A 16,314-nucleotide genomic window follows, 5' to 3' on the forward strand; every position below is an offset into this window, starting at 1 on the left:
ATGAATATATGGTGCATGTATTTTCAAACTTGCCTATATGTGAATACATGTGCATCCATTACAAAAAAGTACAATTTATTTGCAGTGTGGTAATTAATTGAAGAGGTATAACATAGTTTGAGTGTGAAGCGTATATATATATATATATATGTGTGTGTGTGTGTTTTCCTATATTTGCCTAAATGTACTTAGACATATAGGATTTTATGTTAATTTGAATGTAATGATTGGCTATCCATAACATACACAGACATGTATAGGCTGTACCTATATATGTTTGTGTCTAGTGCAGTACATATTTTTCTAAAGTTTAATTACAGTATAAATCAGAGATTCTTTTGTGTGTGTGTTCCCAATAGGCACAGAGAGGAAAGAATCCATCTCACCTGCATCTAAAGAGGCCAGACATCTTCTGGCATGGTGGAAGAAATCAACAGAATTAGCAGGACTATCAATCAGAATGGCACAGAACAATGCCACCTGCTGGAGGGGCTTTGTCTTCCTGGGTTTCTCTAGCTTTGGGGACCTTCAACTTCTGCTGTTTGTCTTATTCCTCTCTTTGTATCTTGTCACCATCACCAGCAACATCTTCATCATCATAGTGATCAGGCTGGACAGCCATCTGCACACACCCATGTATCTCTTCCTTTCTTTCCTGTCCTTCTCTGAGACCTGTTACACATTGGGAATCATCCCGAGGATGCTCTCTGGTCTGGTTATGGGGGGACAGGCTATTTCCTTTATGGGATGTGCTACCCAGATGTTTTTCTCTGCTTCATGGGCTTGTACCAACTGCTTCCTCCTGTCTGTTATGGGCTTTGACAGGTATGTGGCCATTTGTGCCCCACTACATTATGCCAGCCGTATGAACCCCACCCTCTGTGCCCAGCTAGTGGGCACCTCCTTCTTGAGTGGATACCTTTTTGGACTAGGAATGACACTAGTCATTTTTCGCCTCTCGTTCTGTAGCTCGCATGAGATCCAGCACTTTTTCTGTGATACACCCCCGGTGCTAAGCCTCGCCTGTGGGGATACAAGACTTAGCGAGCTAGGAATCCTCATCCTTAGCCTGCTGGTTCTCTTGGTTTCCTTCTTCTTAATTACCGTCTCCTATGCCTACATTCTGGTGGCAATCCTGAGGATCCCTTCCGCGGAGGGGCGGAGGAAAGCTTTCTCTACTTGTGCCTCACATCTCACAGTGGTCGTTATTCACTATGGCTGTGCCTCCTTCATGTACCTGAGGCCCAAAGCCAGCTACTCTCTTGAGAGGGACCAGCTTATTGCTGTCACCTACACTGTGGCAACCCCTCTCCTCAATCCTATTGTTTATAGTCTGAGAAACCGAGCTGTGCAATCAGCTCTGAAAAATGCTCTCCGAGGGAGTTTACTAGGTAAAGGAAGAAAATAAAAGACACTGCCCTTTGTGTAAGCAAGTCCTAGACCAGGTTCAATCCAAGGGGCCAGACATTCCAAAATTTTGGGCAAAACCACTGTATCTCAAAGCCCACATCTCTCCTCTGCCTTTCCTCCTAGGATACCTGAAAGAATAAGACAGGTTTTCCTGCTCTGGTCACTGTGCTCAACTCGATGAGCTCAAAATCTTAATATTCACCTTCCGTCTCATGAACGTCACTCCCAATTATCAAAATTCAACAAGACATATGAATTTTCTTTATTCATTAAGATCATTACGAATTTCCCAGCTGAGCTAAAAAGGCGAGGGAACTTCAGGGTGTTTTAAGTTCAAGGCTGAATTGTCAGAATCCAGGTACACTGGAGAGAAGTGTAGCGTGATTACACAATGAGAGTATTTGACCAATAACGTTCTTCTAACGCCTGAAACTCAGCATGCAACAGTCCAGGAACTTCAATAGTGTTCTTCTAACGCCTGAAACTCAGCATGCAACAGTCCAGGAACTTCAATAGTGTTCTTCTAACGCCTGAAACTCAGCATGCAACAGTCCAGGAACTTGAAGGCAGACAGAAGCCCTGCTGTTGCATTTGCTTCTCAAACCTCAACCTAGACATCACCTTTCTGACTTTGTTCTTGAACTGTTTATTTTGCCTGCTCTACCTTCTACCTGTAGCATTATATATATGCTACACGTTCTGCTGGGGGTTGTTAGGGATAAATAAAAGTGACTTCTCACGGTGCCCCTGCAGGAGTGTGAACACAAGCTCCTCAACTAGCTGGGTAAGTCACTTAACGTTTTCAGCTTTGGCATCCTCATACTTTTATGTTGGTGGCTAAACATGTTACACATAGATAAAAAAAAAATTATCAATATACTCAAGTTATAGTCATTTTTGAATAAATGTAAACTGTCAATTTTGTAATGTAGTATGGAGAGGAATGTTGGTTTTTGGTCCATGGAAATGTTTCTCTAGGTAAGGACCTGTGAAGGCTTCATGCCTAAGGAAGCACATGACCCTGCGTTGTAAGAGGGCCACTTGTTGGTTCCTGGCTGCTAATCACACAGATATTGTATTAATTAAATCACTGCTTGGCCCATTAGCTCTAGTTTTTTACTGGCTAACTCTTACATCTTAATTTAACCCATCCCCACTAATCTGTGCATCACCACGAGGTCGTGGCCTACCAGCAAAGTTTCAGCACATCTGTCTCAGGAGGCAGCTCTATGGCTTCTCCTGACTCCACCTACTTTCTCCCAGCATTCAGTTTCATTTTCCTCGTCTGGTTCTGTTCTACCCTATCAATCAGCCCTCATCCTTTTCTGTTTCCTTCCCACCTCCCATCTACCTCCACATCCACTCTTCTGTTCAGAAAGGGGTAGGCCTCCCATGGGAGTTAAAAAAGCATGGCTTATCAAGCTGAGGGAGGACCAAGCTCCTCCCCCTGTATCAAGGCTGAGCCAATCATCCCAGCATGGGGAACAGGTTCCAAAAAGGCAGCTCATGCACCAGGAACAGGTCCTGATCCCATTGCTGGGGGCCCCACAAATAGATCAAGCTACACAACTGTCAGCCCCATGCAGACACCTCAGCTGTCAGTCTAGAGTCCGTGTACTCCCATAAGCTCAGGTCAGCTGTGTCTGTGAGTTCCCCTGCTATGATCTTGATATCCCCTTGCTCATACATTCTCTCCTCCCTCTTTTCAACTGGACTCCCAGAGCTTGGCCCAGGGCTTGTAACCAAGATTATTTTAACTGGCTCTTGTGGTAGAATGTTTTTCTAAAGATTGAGGAGGGGTTAATGTCTATGCAAGTAAAAGAATTGAGACTTATTATGGTAATTAAGGGTCAATATTCATGGGTGAGGGACTCTTTGAGTGAAATGCTAACAGTTTTACATAAAAGTTTCCTAAAAAAACTTTTCTGTCCTGAAAATATCTACATATAGTACCATATGCTCTTGGCTTTTCCTTCTCCTTAATTCATAAATTCTGAACAATTTCCCTTACTCTTAGGAGAAGATAGAAATAAATAAATACAAGCATTATTTGTATCATATGAAAGTGTAAGAGAGTATTTGAGAATTTAGAAAACAAGAGGATATCCTGATATGCCAGAATTGTGTCTTTCTCAGAGCAGAAACACCCACTCTAAGGGTAAAATGTGAAAACAGGAAGGGAAGTTTTGTGTTATCTTTATGTGGTTCTGTTTCACAGAAAAAGATATAATGATACACATTTTTATTTTCAAACTGTAAGAATTTACACATACTCCAAAGCTCCAAACTTTAAATCACCTTGAATTTTATTTGCTACTTTATTATCATCTTTTTTCATAGTATAATTAACTATTTGTATTTAATAATAATATGTTCTCCAAAGGCAGAAGCAAAATTTTAGTTAAATTTCCCCTTTAAAAAGAAATTCTGTAATTAGAATGCAGAAAAATCCTAAAGGTGTGCAGAACACACACACACACACACACACACACACACACACACTAAAACCTTATCACCCTAGTTAGAGGCTAGGTACATTCAAATAATCATATAGGTAGGTGTCTGTCCTCTCTCTGCAATATCCTCTTCACAAATTTTAGATATTTTAATAAATGTAAAACACACATACACACAGAGCATCATCTTCTTTCCTTCCACACTTGCCTGCTTCTTCTCCCTCAACATTTCCTGACCCACTATGATGTATGAAACATAAAAATATCTCTATCAGTTGCCAAAGAATGAATTTGTGAAGCCGACATAGTCGTAGCCAGCAGGTTGACTTCGACCCCGTGGGTCCATATATTGCTGCATATGTATGGTGCAGAACGACACTTGTTCTGGTGTGAGAGCCTGGAAAGAGAAAGACAGTCACAGAAATCCAACACGAGTTCTCTGTGTGGGCTCCCGAACAGTCCTAAACACAGGAGATGGAGAGTCTTCAGGAGAAGCAACCTCGTTCCTATCACTCCCCTCTCTCATAAATTTATTACCTCCAGTGAATAAAAATGATTCATATTTCTACCTGAGTCTTTTTCATATCTCCTTCTTTAAACGTTTTTGATAAAAATGAATATATGCTGCATTGTGTTTCATTATGGTCTTTCAAACACAGTTTAATATTGTTGATCTCACCCCCCATTCTTTCCCTCCACCTTCCTGCCTGTCCAATGCCCTTCTATTCTCAGAAGTCCTCTGTTCATTTTACATGTCGCATGTGCTCTGTCAGGCCCCAATTCTGCCTCAAACCCTCTTTTCCCCTCTGTGCTTCTCCTTCTAGTCTCTTGGTCTATCCCTATTCATACCCACCTATAAACATGCTTACAGACAACATCATCTAGGGCTCCAGGGTGAGACAGACTATTATTCAGACTAGCCTTTCTGACTTCTGATTGCCACACTTAACACAATAATTTTTAAATTCATTAATTTTCTTGCAAGCTTTGGATTTTTTCTTATGACCCATATGACCCAATAAATTTCATGCACACACACATACACAGACACACTCTACTATATCTATATCTGAAAGTGGATAATAGATAAAGGTAAGTATATAAATACATATATATCATATTTTCTTATTATCTATTCAATAATCCATGGGCATCAGAAACTTAAATCTATTATCTAAGTTAGGCTTATTAGGTAGAAATGATAATAAATTGTTGAAAAATTGAGTTGCAGGATTTGAACTGACTATAATAGTCAGTAGAAAACCTTTAGAGGTTTTTGATCTGGAGTAAGGTAAAAGATTTAACTGAAACAAGTGATACTTTGTTAAAGAGAAGGTCTGTGGCAATGTAGTGGGTATGTGGGTGGGAGTATATAGAGGAAATATTCAAGGTTAAGGTGACTCAAACCAAGGTTACAGGGTTAGCACAGAAGAAGCAGAAATCTCACCTGTTTCATGTCCTCTTTGGTAATATAGGCCTTGCCCTCTGCCAGGGCTTGGAATCCACTTTCTATGTCATCACTGGTCTTGATGTTTTCTGACTCCTTGTCAATCAGGAATGATGTATAGTCCTCCAGAGAGACATAGCCTTTCCTATAGGAGAAAGAGAGCAGGAGCTGAGCCTTCTGAAGGCAAGCCATGTGTATTCCTTCCATCCTGTGCAGCATCTCAGGGCCAGAGGGAAGTCAGAGCCTCTGTAGTTCTCTTTCAAACAGTCTCCCTGACACATGGGTTCTTGTCTCCACTTTGACCTCTTATTACCTTCTACAAAATCTCTGAGACCCCAGAAGTGTCTACACGGCTTATCAGCCATGGTTTTTGTTTCATTTCCTATCAGTGCCCAGATAATAATCCCCTTTCCACTTCCATCTTTAGAATCAGAAAGAATTAGCTTCTTACTGCAACTGGTTCTGGTACATCTACCATTGGCACCCAATACTCCACCGTAAACTGTGGGCTTCGAATTACTAATTTCTCCTTACAGAAAAGAGAGGATACTTATTTTCTAGACCCTCTCTCAGAAACAGCTGGAATTTACAGACTAAACATAATCATCAGTTGAGAAAACAGTAGAGCTTGGGACTAAGTTGAGGCCAGCGCCATTTACTTCTGAGCTACCCCAATAAGTAAGTAAGTAAGTAAACAAACAAACAAACAAAGCAAGCAAGCAAGCAAGCAAGCAAGCTTTCCAGTTGTCTTATTTGCTTATTTTTAAGTAAGTTAATTTAGTGTTCCATAGACCATTTCACTCTTTATTCATCTCCAGTCAAGTCCCAACCCAACCCTTAACCTCTTCTTCTTACCTCCCTGGATCCACGGCATTCAAGAATTTCTCAAACTTGGGCTCCGGTTCACCTTCCTCTACCATAGGCAGGTAGTAATTGAGTCCTCTCAAGCAGGACCTGAACTCTTTATGAGTCAAACGTCCTGTCAAATTCTCATCAAAGTGTCTAAAGAACAAAAACATTTTTTTTTCAAGCTCAAAAAAGATCCACAATAGAACTAAAAAGATCAAGTCCTGTTATATTGACTAGATCTTTAATGCATGCCATAAGATTGTTGGAGCACAGAGCAGAGAATCTATCTGTTTCTCTGAGTGTTTCGTTAAACCCAGTAAAGGAAGTACTAACATAAACCATTGAATAGTCATCTCTCAAGTTTTACCCCTATAAACAACTCAAATTCACAGAGAAAACGTATTCACTAGTTGAATAATGTTTTAAAGACATGTTTTACTTTCAAAATCCAGGATCTCACAGATTATTAAAATCAGATATTAAAAACTAATACTGATGCTAATTAACATACCTAGACTAGATCTTTACTGAAGATACCATCAAGACACATAGAGGGGGAAGTTATTCTTTGCAAACTTACTCTGAACTTTCTAGAATACAAAAGATCAACCAACTATGAATTTATACTCACTTATATGTGGTGCTAAATTCTTTCAGTGTCTCTTCACTCACACCTATGGTGTCCCTAGAAGGAAAAATATAAGTTAACTCTGGAAATGAAACAGGAAATGTCAAAGGACTGCCATATGAAAGGTAGAGGGATTGTAATGAGCAATGTATCATTTGAGTGATCTAGTTCAGGGGTTGCCAAGCTATGCTCCAGGAGCCAAGTTCAGCCTCTTCTTGTTTATAAACAATCTATGTATCTAGAACTACTTTAATTATATATAGTTCCCCCTGGGAAGGAGAAATAGACAATATCTCCTGACAAAATTAGGAGCATGAGGGTGGGGGAGAGGGAAGCACAGAAAGGGAGGAGGAGGAAAGAAAAGGAAGGGGAGGAGAACTTGAAGGACTGGGATATTTGAGATGGGGGAAGGACAGAAATTGAGAAAAAGGAAAGATATAGTTTGATTGAGGGAGCCATTATGGGGCTAGCAAGAAATCTGGCACTAGATAAATTCCCAGGAATCCACAAGAATGATCCCAGTTAAGACCCTAAGCAATAGTGGAGAAGGTGCCCAAACTGGCCTTGCCCTGTAGTCAGATTGATGACTATCTTAAATGTCACCATAGAACCTTCATCCGACAACTGATGGAGATAGGGACAGAGACCTGCACGGGAGCACTGGGCTGAGCTTCCAAAGTACAACTGAGGAATGGGAGGGCTAAGAATATGAGCAAAGAGGTCAAGACCATGATGGAGCTAATGGGAGCTCATCAGCTCCTGTCAGACAGGGAAGGAACTAGCATAGTACCAAGCTAGATCTTCTGAATGTAGGTGACAGTTGTAAAACTGGACCAGACTGCGGGGCCACTGGAAGTGGCATCAGAATTTGTCCCTGCTGCTTGTACTGGCTTTTTGGAACCCATTCTCTTTGGATGTATACATTACTCAGTCTGGATATAGTGGGAAGGGCCTTGGTCCTTCCTTGGAGCAATATTCACTCTGAGGAGTGAATGGGGTGGGGTTGGGGGAGGAAGTTTGAGGGGATGAGAAGAGGGGAGTGGGAACTGGGATTGGTATATAAAATAAAAAATGATAGTTTTTCTTTTAAAAAAGAATGTCATTAGCATTTCTTTATAGTTGAACACAATCAAAACAAAAATATTTCATGAAGCATGTAAAACAGGTGAAATTCAAATTTCAATATCTACAAATAAAGTTTTATTGGAACACAGCCATGCTAATTCAGTTACGAATTTCCTTTGGCTGCTTTTCAATACATTAGCAAAATTGAAAAGCTTCAACAGAAATTTAATAGTTCTAAAAGACTTAATTATTTATAATGAGGTAATTTACAGAAAATGACTGTCAATTTCTAATGTACAAAAAAAATTCCAAAAACTATTCAGACATAAACCTGTGATGATAGGTTTAATTTATCTAGGAAAGATTAATTTCTTCCCTTGTGTCCATTAGTTCACAATTTGAAACTTCCATCCCAGATATTATATCTTCAGCATAATTTTATAAAAGGGAATGATTTTTGAAAGATCATAAGATGTTAAAGAAACCCTGAAAACTGGATGGAGGACATGAACGTCTAGAAAGACTTACGCAGAGAGGGGTACATCTCTTATTTCATAGTAGACCCTGGTACAAAGACAATTGGCCCAGTTGTGGAACAGAAAAGAGAGAATATTGAGATGGTCGGTAAGCCTACCATCTCGGAAGTGTCCTAAGCCCAGCCTAGTTAAGCTGCAGCATCTAAAACCACCTGCCCCTCGCCTTGCCCTGGGTTCAAACCATCATTAGTTACTTGGCCTGGATCTGTTGCTCCAGATTGTGTTGCATTCGCATCCCCAGCTGGTGCAGCTGATCCCACTGCTGGGCCAGTCCAATGGTGCTGTATTTGATGTCAAGGATCAAGGCCTCTTCCATGTTGTCCCCGAGATTTTCAATCGTAGTCAGATGTCGCTTCATTGCCTGGATCTCTTTTTGCTTCCTCTGGGAAAAAGACAAAGAAGGGAGGCAGTCAATCATGCCAGCAGTTACAACCTAAAAGGTAGGGAAAAGGGACTGAATTTTCCAAATTTGTTCGTCTTCAAAGGTCTTCTTATTCTCTATGAAGCATGAGCAACTCAGGAAAACTGCTTCACGTCCACAATCATCCCTTTGTTAAACAGTAGGGACTCTATAAGAGATGACGTCTGTCATCCTGGAACTCAGACACCACCAGGTCTAGTCATTGTACTATAAATTCTCTCCATCATTCACTGGGGCTGAGCTCTCTGGTTCATCTAATGCTCTCAGTGTATCCATTTCCTAGACTCCCTCATCGTCAGCGATGATGGCTTGATGTTACAATCTAAGCACATTATGTAAAATTTTCTACATTTTCCCAGAGCATTTTAACAAAGGGGAAATGTTCAGCAAGGAGTCAATGGAAAAAGTGACTCTCAGGGACGGGTGAAAACTTCAATGATATAAAGCAAATCAATGCTACCTGACATCTTATTTTTCTCTCATTGAGAAAAAGTCATATTTAACTATTTTTTATGCTGGAAAGAGGCAATAAAACATACAAGACTGAGAAATACTTTTTAAAATCACTGCTTCCCTCAGTTGGAAGGAGAAAATTTACATTTAGTTATATCATCTAGCTACATCAAATAACAGAAATGTATTGATGTGCCAGGTATGGGCTAGAAACATGTACATTTGCTCGTTTAGATAAGTACATCCGCAATATTTAATGTATATATTAGCTCGGTTTTATTGTTGCAGAAATTGACACTCAAAGATTGAATTAAACTGAGGCCTGTATCAATAATGTGGTGGCCTATAGTTAAAATGCAAATGGGCATGAGTAGGACTCTAACCTTGGTTTTAACCTTAGGTAACCTCTACCTAAAATATCACTGGGTTGCTTCTATGTGGTTTTCCCTGTGCTTTTTAAAATTCAAGCCATGTCTTCTGCTAGCTAACAAAACATTACTCACTTTATTTGCCTCGAGCTGGGACTCCAGAGTTCCTGTTTCCTTGAGCAATGATCTAATTAAGAATCAAAAGAAAACATTATTTGTTATAACAGAAATCCATAATTCACAGACCCATTAGCTCAAAGCCTCTGCAGTTCATTGCTTCTTTTTCTTTAAAATTACACAGGCTCCATAAAATAAAGTTTCACGGAGCTCGATTTTAATAAACAAGCCTCTATCTGTCTATCTTTCTAGATAGTTGAAAAGGAACGTAAAGCCAGCCCTAGTTTTCTGGGTTCACAAGAAAGTGTCACATGTTTTTCTTAGTTCTACTCTCAAATGTACTTATCTCTTGGTATCCTTGAGGGGCTCTATGGTGATCAACATAATGGATGTTGCAGTTACAAAATGGAAATGTGGCATGCAGTATGTGTATATAATCTTTATAGCTTATAATACCTGCTGCAACTTAAATAGTTGTTATGTACTTTAAAGAGAAAGATGACAAAAAATAATGTTTATATATTTAGTAGAGAGAGTTTTTCTGAGCATTTTCAGCCCATAGTTGGTTGAACATATAGACACAGTTCTCCATGGATATGGAGGTTTTACATGTAAGGTGTGTGAGAGAGGTACCACCTACTATGGGTGCAGGACTAGGAGAAAATATGACTTTTTATTCTGACCCCCCATCTTTAATTAGGAACTGCCAGATTATGATGAGATAGGATACTTCAGCCCCAAAGTTTCCCTAACTAATTATTGTAGGACAACATAATAAAATAAACACAATTACAGAAAAATACTGACCCATCCAGAAAGTAGGCCCTGGACATGATGGACCGGAGGATGAATCATGAGAAGAAAGAAGGAAAACATACATTAGCTCACATAATAATTCTATTTCTTCATGTTGATGAAACATTTTAGGTCTGTTTTGGTCACATAATAGGAACCCATCCATCTATATGCTGCTTCCAAAACCTCTGGTACTTTGGGAAACTCAGAGACTTTGTAAAGTTCTCCCTTTTGGGACAAAGCAATCAGTATGCTAAATCTCTAGCACACACTACAGGGTAATGTAGGAACCAAAACCAGGGGAAAAGGGGGGATGCTTTGATTCATACAGCCTCAGCCAGATGTATGTTTTTAGATAAAATGCAGTTTTTCTTCTTCTTTTGTGTAGAAGCATTAATTAGGGATCATCCATCCAAAACACTATACCTCAAAATATCACATTACTGACCTACTTAATGGGCACAGTCTTCGTACTTTGGCCATTTGTTCTAGCATAGTGTACTTTTTTATGTATCCCCTTTTCCAGGTCATTTACTCAGAAGATGTGATACACATCATCTTTACATACATCTTGCACATAATAAATGAAATTAGGCTATATTATACTACTCCATTTTCATTATGGCTTTAGTTGGCAGGCAACGTAATGACTTGGTATTAGATGTTCACCGTAGGTTCTGTTTTTGGTCTTGTCAATAAGTACAACGGTGACCTTGAGTGAGACAATTTTTCTACTTGAACTTTCCACACTTTTAAACAGAGGAAATAAGATACATTCTGCACTTTTCAAGGTTGGTCTGACAGTTAAGTACATAATGGCTCTTGAAGTACTTTATAAAGTGCAATGTGGCATACAGTCACAGGACTATTGTGTTGAAGTATAAGCATACACAATAGGAGGGGAAGTATGAGTATCAAGAAGAAAATAAAAAGGGTGGGTGAGAATAATGGACAAAATATGGGATTATGAAAAGCAGATAAACAGAATCAAAATATGGCCCTAGGGACAGAGGTCATACTACTTTCTTCTGCCACATATGTTATCCCTGCTGAAAACAGTATATGTGGGGGTCTTGGTTTGAAGAAAGCACAGCAGACCTTGTCTCCTGGATCCACTTAAGGAAGTCACTGGCTCTCTGCTCAAACTCCTGGCACATTTCAAAGTTCTGGATCTGCCTAGCCTCTTCTTTCTTTAACTCCTGTTCCCGCTCCTACAAGCAACAAAGAGCAGAGCTGATTCACATGGAAGGAATATTTTTTATTATAAAAGAATCACTTTGTAGGTATAGGTACACATCTCTATCCCAAAGTGAACCTGTCTTCCACAGGTGCACATCGACGTGCATCTATTTATACACCATCTATCTATCTATCTATCATCATCATCCACCTATATGCTATCTATCTATCTATCTATCTATCTATCTATCTATCTATCTATCTATCTATCTATCTATCATCATCCACCTATATGCTATCTGTTATCTATCTATCTACCTATCTATCATCTATCTATCTATCTATCTATCTATCTATCTATCTATCTATCTATCTATCATCTATCTATCTATCATTTATCTCTATGTCATCTATCTTTCAATCATCTATTTATATTCTATCTATCTATCTATCTATCTATCTATCTATCTATCTATCTATCTATCTACCTACCTACCTATCTATCATATTCTTTGTTTACTTTAGTCATTTTTCATTTTTCCACAAACTCCAAGACAACAAACCATAAGATATATTTATTATGACATATATATATTTTCCAGTTTTCCTTAGATAGTTTTGGTTCTTGACTTCTGCCACAGTGTAATTAATGAAAACATTCCCCTCTTTCCCCTAAGACCCCCAACTTCCATATGGGTTCACTGGTCATGTTTCCTATAGCAGAAGAAGCCTGGGTTGTCCCCCAAGATACCTTGATGATGTCAGGCAGGTGCTTCCAGATCCTGTCCAGCACCTCCACTGTTAACCAGGTATAAGGACTGCTTGGTTGATTTAAGGCTTTAATCTGCTGGTCTAGCTTCACTAAATGGTTGAAGTCTTCTTGAGCCCCAGCCAGAGAGGCCAAGAAGGCCTCGTGTTCCTTTTGCAGCTGCCGGATCTCATTCAGGGAGACACAGTGCACAGGCTCTGACAAGTCCTCTTCAGCATTCTCACACCAGTTGTTGAAGGCTGAAGCCTTGTGTGCAAATTCCATGAATAGCTCCTCAGCCTGCAGAAAAAAGACACCCTCAGTGCTTCTGATAGTGTCCCTCAAGAGAAGAGACGATTGAGGATAAAAATAGTGTCTTTAAACACTTGCAGGCAGCAATCTGAACTTGTGAGACTGAAATTAGCAGGGATGCTGTGATAAGGTGAGATGAATATAAGTTAGAGGAACTACCAGGGTTTGCCCTTTTCTCATTGTGAAATTCTCTAATCTTCCTACAATGTACAGATGAAGAGAGTGACTGGCTCACAATGTTCTTTTACCTTCGTGACTCTGAGGGAAGCAATGGTAGTTTCAATCACCTTATTTCTTGTTTGAAAGTCTTTATCACAGTCCTACCTGGCAGGGGATACACTTAGAAACAAGTGATAAATGAGAATCAAAGAGAATGAATGACACAAACCAAACAACTCTGTTCCATCCTTTACCCACTCCCTCTTCTTCCCCTTCAATTTTTGTAGATGGTTTACCAATACAATTCTTTGACAGCACCAAGTCACTTTCCCACATTCCTTTCCAAACCTTGTGATCTCATATGATGCCTTTAAATTTTAAAAGTCATGGATTAAACCCATCTTCTACACATTGACCTATGCCCCATGCATGACCTCCATGCTCCTACACTGTTGCCCAGAGCTACCCACATGCTCAAAGGATACTAAATTTATATGACTGGGAGACAGAAAAATCATAGACAGCTCCAAACAAGAAGTGATAAGGAATAATTCCAGATCAAAAGTACACTGTGGGTTTTTAACTCAAGTGATTGAATTGTCTGCATGACTTGTCTGAGCAATTATGAAAATAAATTTTCTTCTCCCAATTTAAACTAGTTAGAAGAAAAATTTTCTAACTAGAGGTGATTATCCTGCACTAATTTCAGTAATTCATATGTTAAAGTAAACACAAAGAAAATGAATAAGATTTATAGACCATTTCATGTTTTATTAGGAGTAGTATAGATTGATTGAATATTTATAATAAAAACTTAAAACATGTTTTGTTATTCAAAATTAAGGAAAACTGAGTAATAAAGTCAAGTAACTTTCTTTGTTGAATGTATATATGCACAGAAAGATGCCAATATAATTGTTTTATATTTTCACTTAAGATTTATTTCTGCTGTGTGTATATTGTTTAATAGAGTAGGGATTAACGAGAGGTTGAGACTTTGTGAGTTTCCCTGTATTAAATTATTTAAGTACAGTTGCTTCTCTCTTCTAGAACTAGTAACATCACTGACTATTCTGAACCAGTTTTTCTGTGGTGCTGAAGATCAAAACCAGGGGTTTGTGCATACTGCTAGTGTCCTACCACTGACTTATGCACTGGAATTCACTACCAGTCTTTAAATTTTTGACAGAATCTTGCTATACAATCTAGTCTGGCCTAGAACTCTTGATCCTTTTGCTTCTGCCTGAGTAAGAAATCTTGAATTTTCGGCATGCACAACCACATCCAGCTCTGCATTTTTTATTGTTAATATGCCTTATGATTGTCATTTAATATGTTATTTAATATGACTCAGAAGTTACCATTGGAAAGAACACTTTATAGACTCTTAGGTCTACCAGACCACTGTATTCCTAGATCCGTTATCTCATCTAATAGGAAGAACTCAGAAAAGCAGAAGGGGATGAAAACATCTTCCTGTCTCTTAAAAGGGCAGAACAAGGTAACACACTCAAGGACGCCCTCCTAGTCAAGGAGATACCCTGAGAACATGTTTTACAGCTACCTCTCCAGTGACCCTCTTATCTAGGTTAGAGAAACATACAGAACTTGCTTTTGTGATAGTTTTAGTTTTGTGTATAAAGGCTTTCCACACTCTGGTTCTATCCACCCCTCCCACTGTATGTGGCTGGCTTCCAGCCTACGTCAACTATAAAATCTCTTAACCCATTGAAAACCAAACAAAAAGACCTTCTATTCATTCTAAGAAAATTAATTCCTTTTGGCTCAATAATAATGTTTTGTTGATCGTTTTCTTTGTCCTGAAATGTTTATAAATTTTTCAAATTAGGTTTCTAGTCATCGTGTCTGAATTCTCTGGCTAATAACCAGATAATTGAGACCCTATCATACTTCATTGCACTTCCTTTTCACCTTACTCTGTTTTTGTTCCCTTCCCCCCTTTCTCACCTTCTGTAAAGGCAGCTGCTTCTCTAGTAGTTTCTGCCTGTGAACTTTAGAGGCTTCCAGCAGTTGCTCCCAGCGTTTCAGCAAGGCTTCGTGTCGCTCCTCAATGGCTTTGCTTTGGCTGTGATCAGCAGCCACAAGCTGGTCCTTCAGATCGGTGATTTCAGAAAGTCGTTCTTGCTGGAAGCTCTGAAGACTGGCATCCAGCGTGTCCTTAGAAGATAAAAACAGAAGCAATGAACAGGCTCAGTGATGCATCCAAAGGACCACACACATCTGTGTCCTAACAGACTTTTATCATGGTTAATGGCAATTGTTAACTTAATAGGGTATGTTTAAAAAAATGTAGTTAGAAAGTGGTCTGAGGACAAAAATTGTAATTTTGAGAATAAATATCTGAATTTGGAATTATGGTTAAGTACTAGTGTGTGTGTGTGTGTGTGTGTATGCACACATGTGTGTGTATATACACATATATATGATTATATAGTAGGAATAAAATTATTAAGGGGATGGAACATGATGAGATACTTCAAATATTTACAATTAAAATAATGAGATTCTTCTTATAACACACATATGTTCTAAGAATTTCTTACATTGTCACACTCTACTCTTAGAGTAGAAGCAGTACACTGTTAGGGGCCTTGGGTACATAAACTCAAAAGAGCTCTGTACGTACTGGTTACAGAAATTAAATTTTGGCAGAAATGTTAATATCAAAGTCACAAAATTCAGGACTGCTAAGTGAGTTTTAACAGAGTGACTTGCATCAGAACACTTCTATCTTCCTCATCCTTCTCCTCCTCCTCCTCCTCTTCTTGTCTCTCTTTTTTTTTTATACAAGTTCTCACTAGGTAGCACTTATTGGCTGGAGTGTGTCACTATGAATATCAGGCTGGCCTCAAACTAATAGACATGTGCTGCTGTGGAACAATGGTCTTGTACCCTGTGAGTTGTATTGTTTTACTAAAACGGCAATTGGCCAGTAGCCAGGCAGGAAGTATAGGCAGGACAACCAGGCAGGAAGTACAGGTGGGACAAAGAGAACAGGAGAATTCTGGGAAGAGGAAAGAGTCAGTCTGCAGTCGAGACACAGAGGAAGCATGATGAGGATGCCACACTGACAAAAGGTACCAAGCCATGTGGCTAACACAGAAAAGAATTATGAGTTAATATAAGATATAAGAGTTAATAAGAAGCTTGAGCTAATAGGCCAACCAGTTTAAAATTAATGTAAGCCTCTGTGTGTTTCTTTGGGATTGAATGGCTGCGGGACTGAGTGGGACAGAAATCTCTGTCAACAATGTGCCCTCATCTGCCTCCTTCTGCCTATTTCTGTCTGTCTCTCAAGTGCTAGGATTAAAGCCTAGCACCTTAGACTAATTCACCCTTTGAGAATAATT

General features: G+C 39.2%; 2 protein-coding genes across 2 annotated transcripts in view; one reads left to right on the plus strand and one right to left on the minus strand.

Moving 5' to 3' along the window:
- The first annotated feature begins 460 nt into the window (after positions 1 to 460).
- Positions 461 to 1,408, plus strand: LOC101982925 (olfactory receptor 10Z1). The gene has a single exon (XM_005368535.2). It carries the CDS (start codon positions 461 to 463, stop codon positions 1,406 to 1,408), a length of 948 nt encoding a protein of 315 aa, XP_005368592.1.
- A 2,547-nt stretch (positions 1,409 to 3,955) lies between these two features.
- Spta1 (spectrin alpha, erythrocytic 1) overlaps positions 3,956 to 16,314 on the minus strand; it is a 71,097-nt gene continuing 58,738 nt past the window's right edge. Inside the window, exons 42-51 of the mRNA XM_005368593.3 lie at positions 14,912 to 15,121; positions 12,476 to 12,772; positions 11,644 to 11,756; positions 10,558 to 10,575; positions 9,769 to 9,820; positions 8,586 to 8,773; positions 6,794 to 6,847; positions 6,169 to 6,315; positions 5,314 to 5,458; positions 3,956 to 4,263 (exon numbers count right to left, since the gene is read on the minus strand). Of these exons, the coding sequence (XP_005368650.1) occupies positions 4,138 to 4,263; positions 5,314 to 5,458; positions 6,169 to 6,315; positions 6,794 to 6,847; positions 8,586 to 8,773; positions 9,769 to 9,820; positions 10,558 to 10,575; positions 11,644 to 11,756; positions 12,476 to 12,772; positions 14,912 to 15,121 (1,350 nt within the window). The 3' untranslated portion in view covers positions 3,956 to 4,137. The remainder of the gene's footprint in view (positions 4,264 to 5,313; positions 5,459 to 6,168; positions 6,316 to 6,793; positions 6,848 to 8,585; positions 8,774 to 9,768; positions 9,821 to 10,557; positions 10,576 to 11,643; positions 11,757 to 12,475; positions 12,773 to 14,911; positions 15,122 to 16,314) is intronic.

This window comes from Microtus ochrogaster, unplaced genomic scaffold (assembly GCF_000317375.1).
Source record: "Microtus ochrogaster isolate Prairie Vole_2 unplaced genomic scaffold, MicOch1.0 UNK35, whole genome shotgun sequence".
Lineage (NCBI taxonomy): Eukaryota > Metazoa > Chordata > Mammalia > Rodentia > Cricetidae > Microtus > Microtus ochrogaster.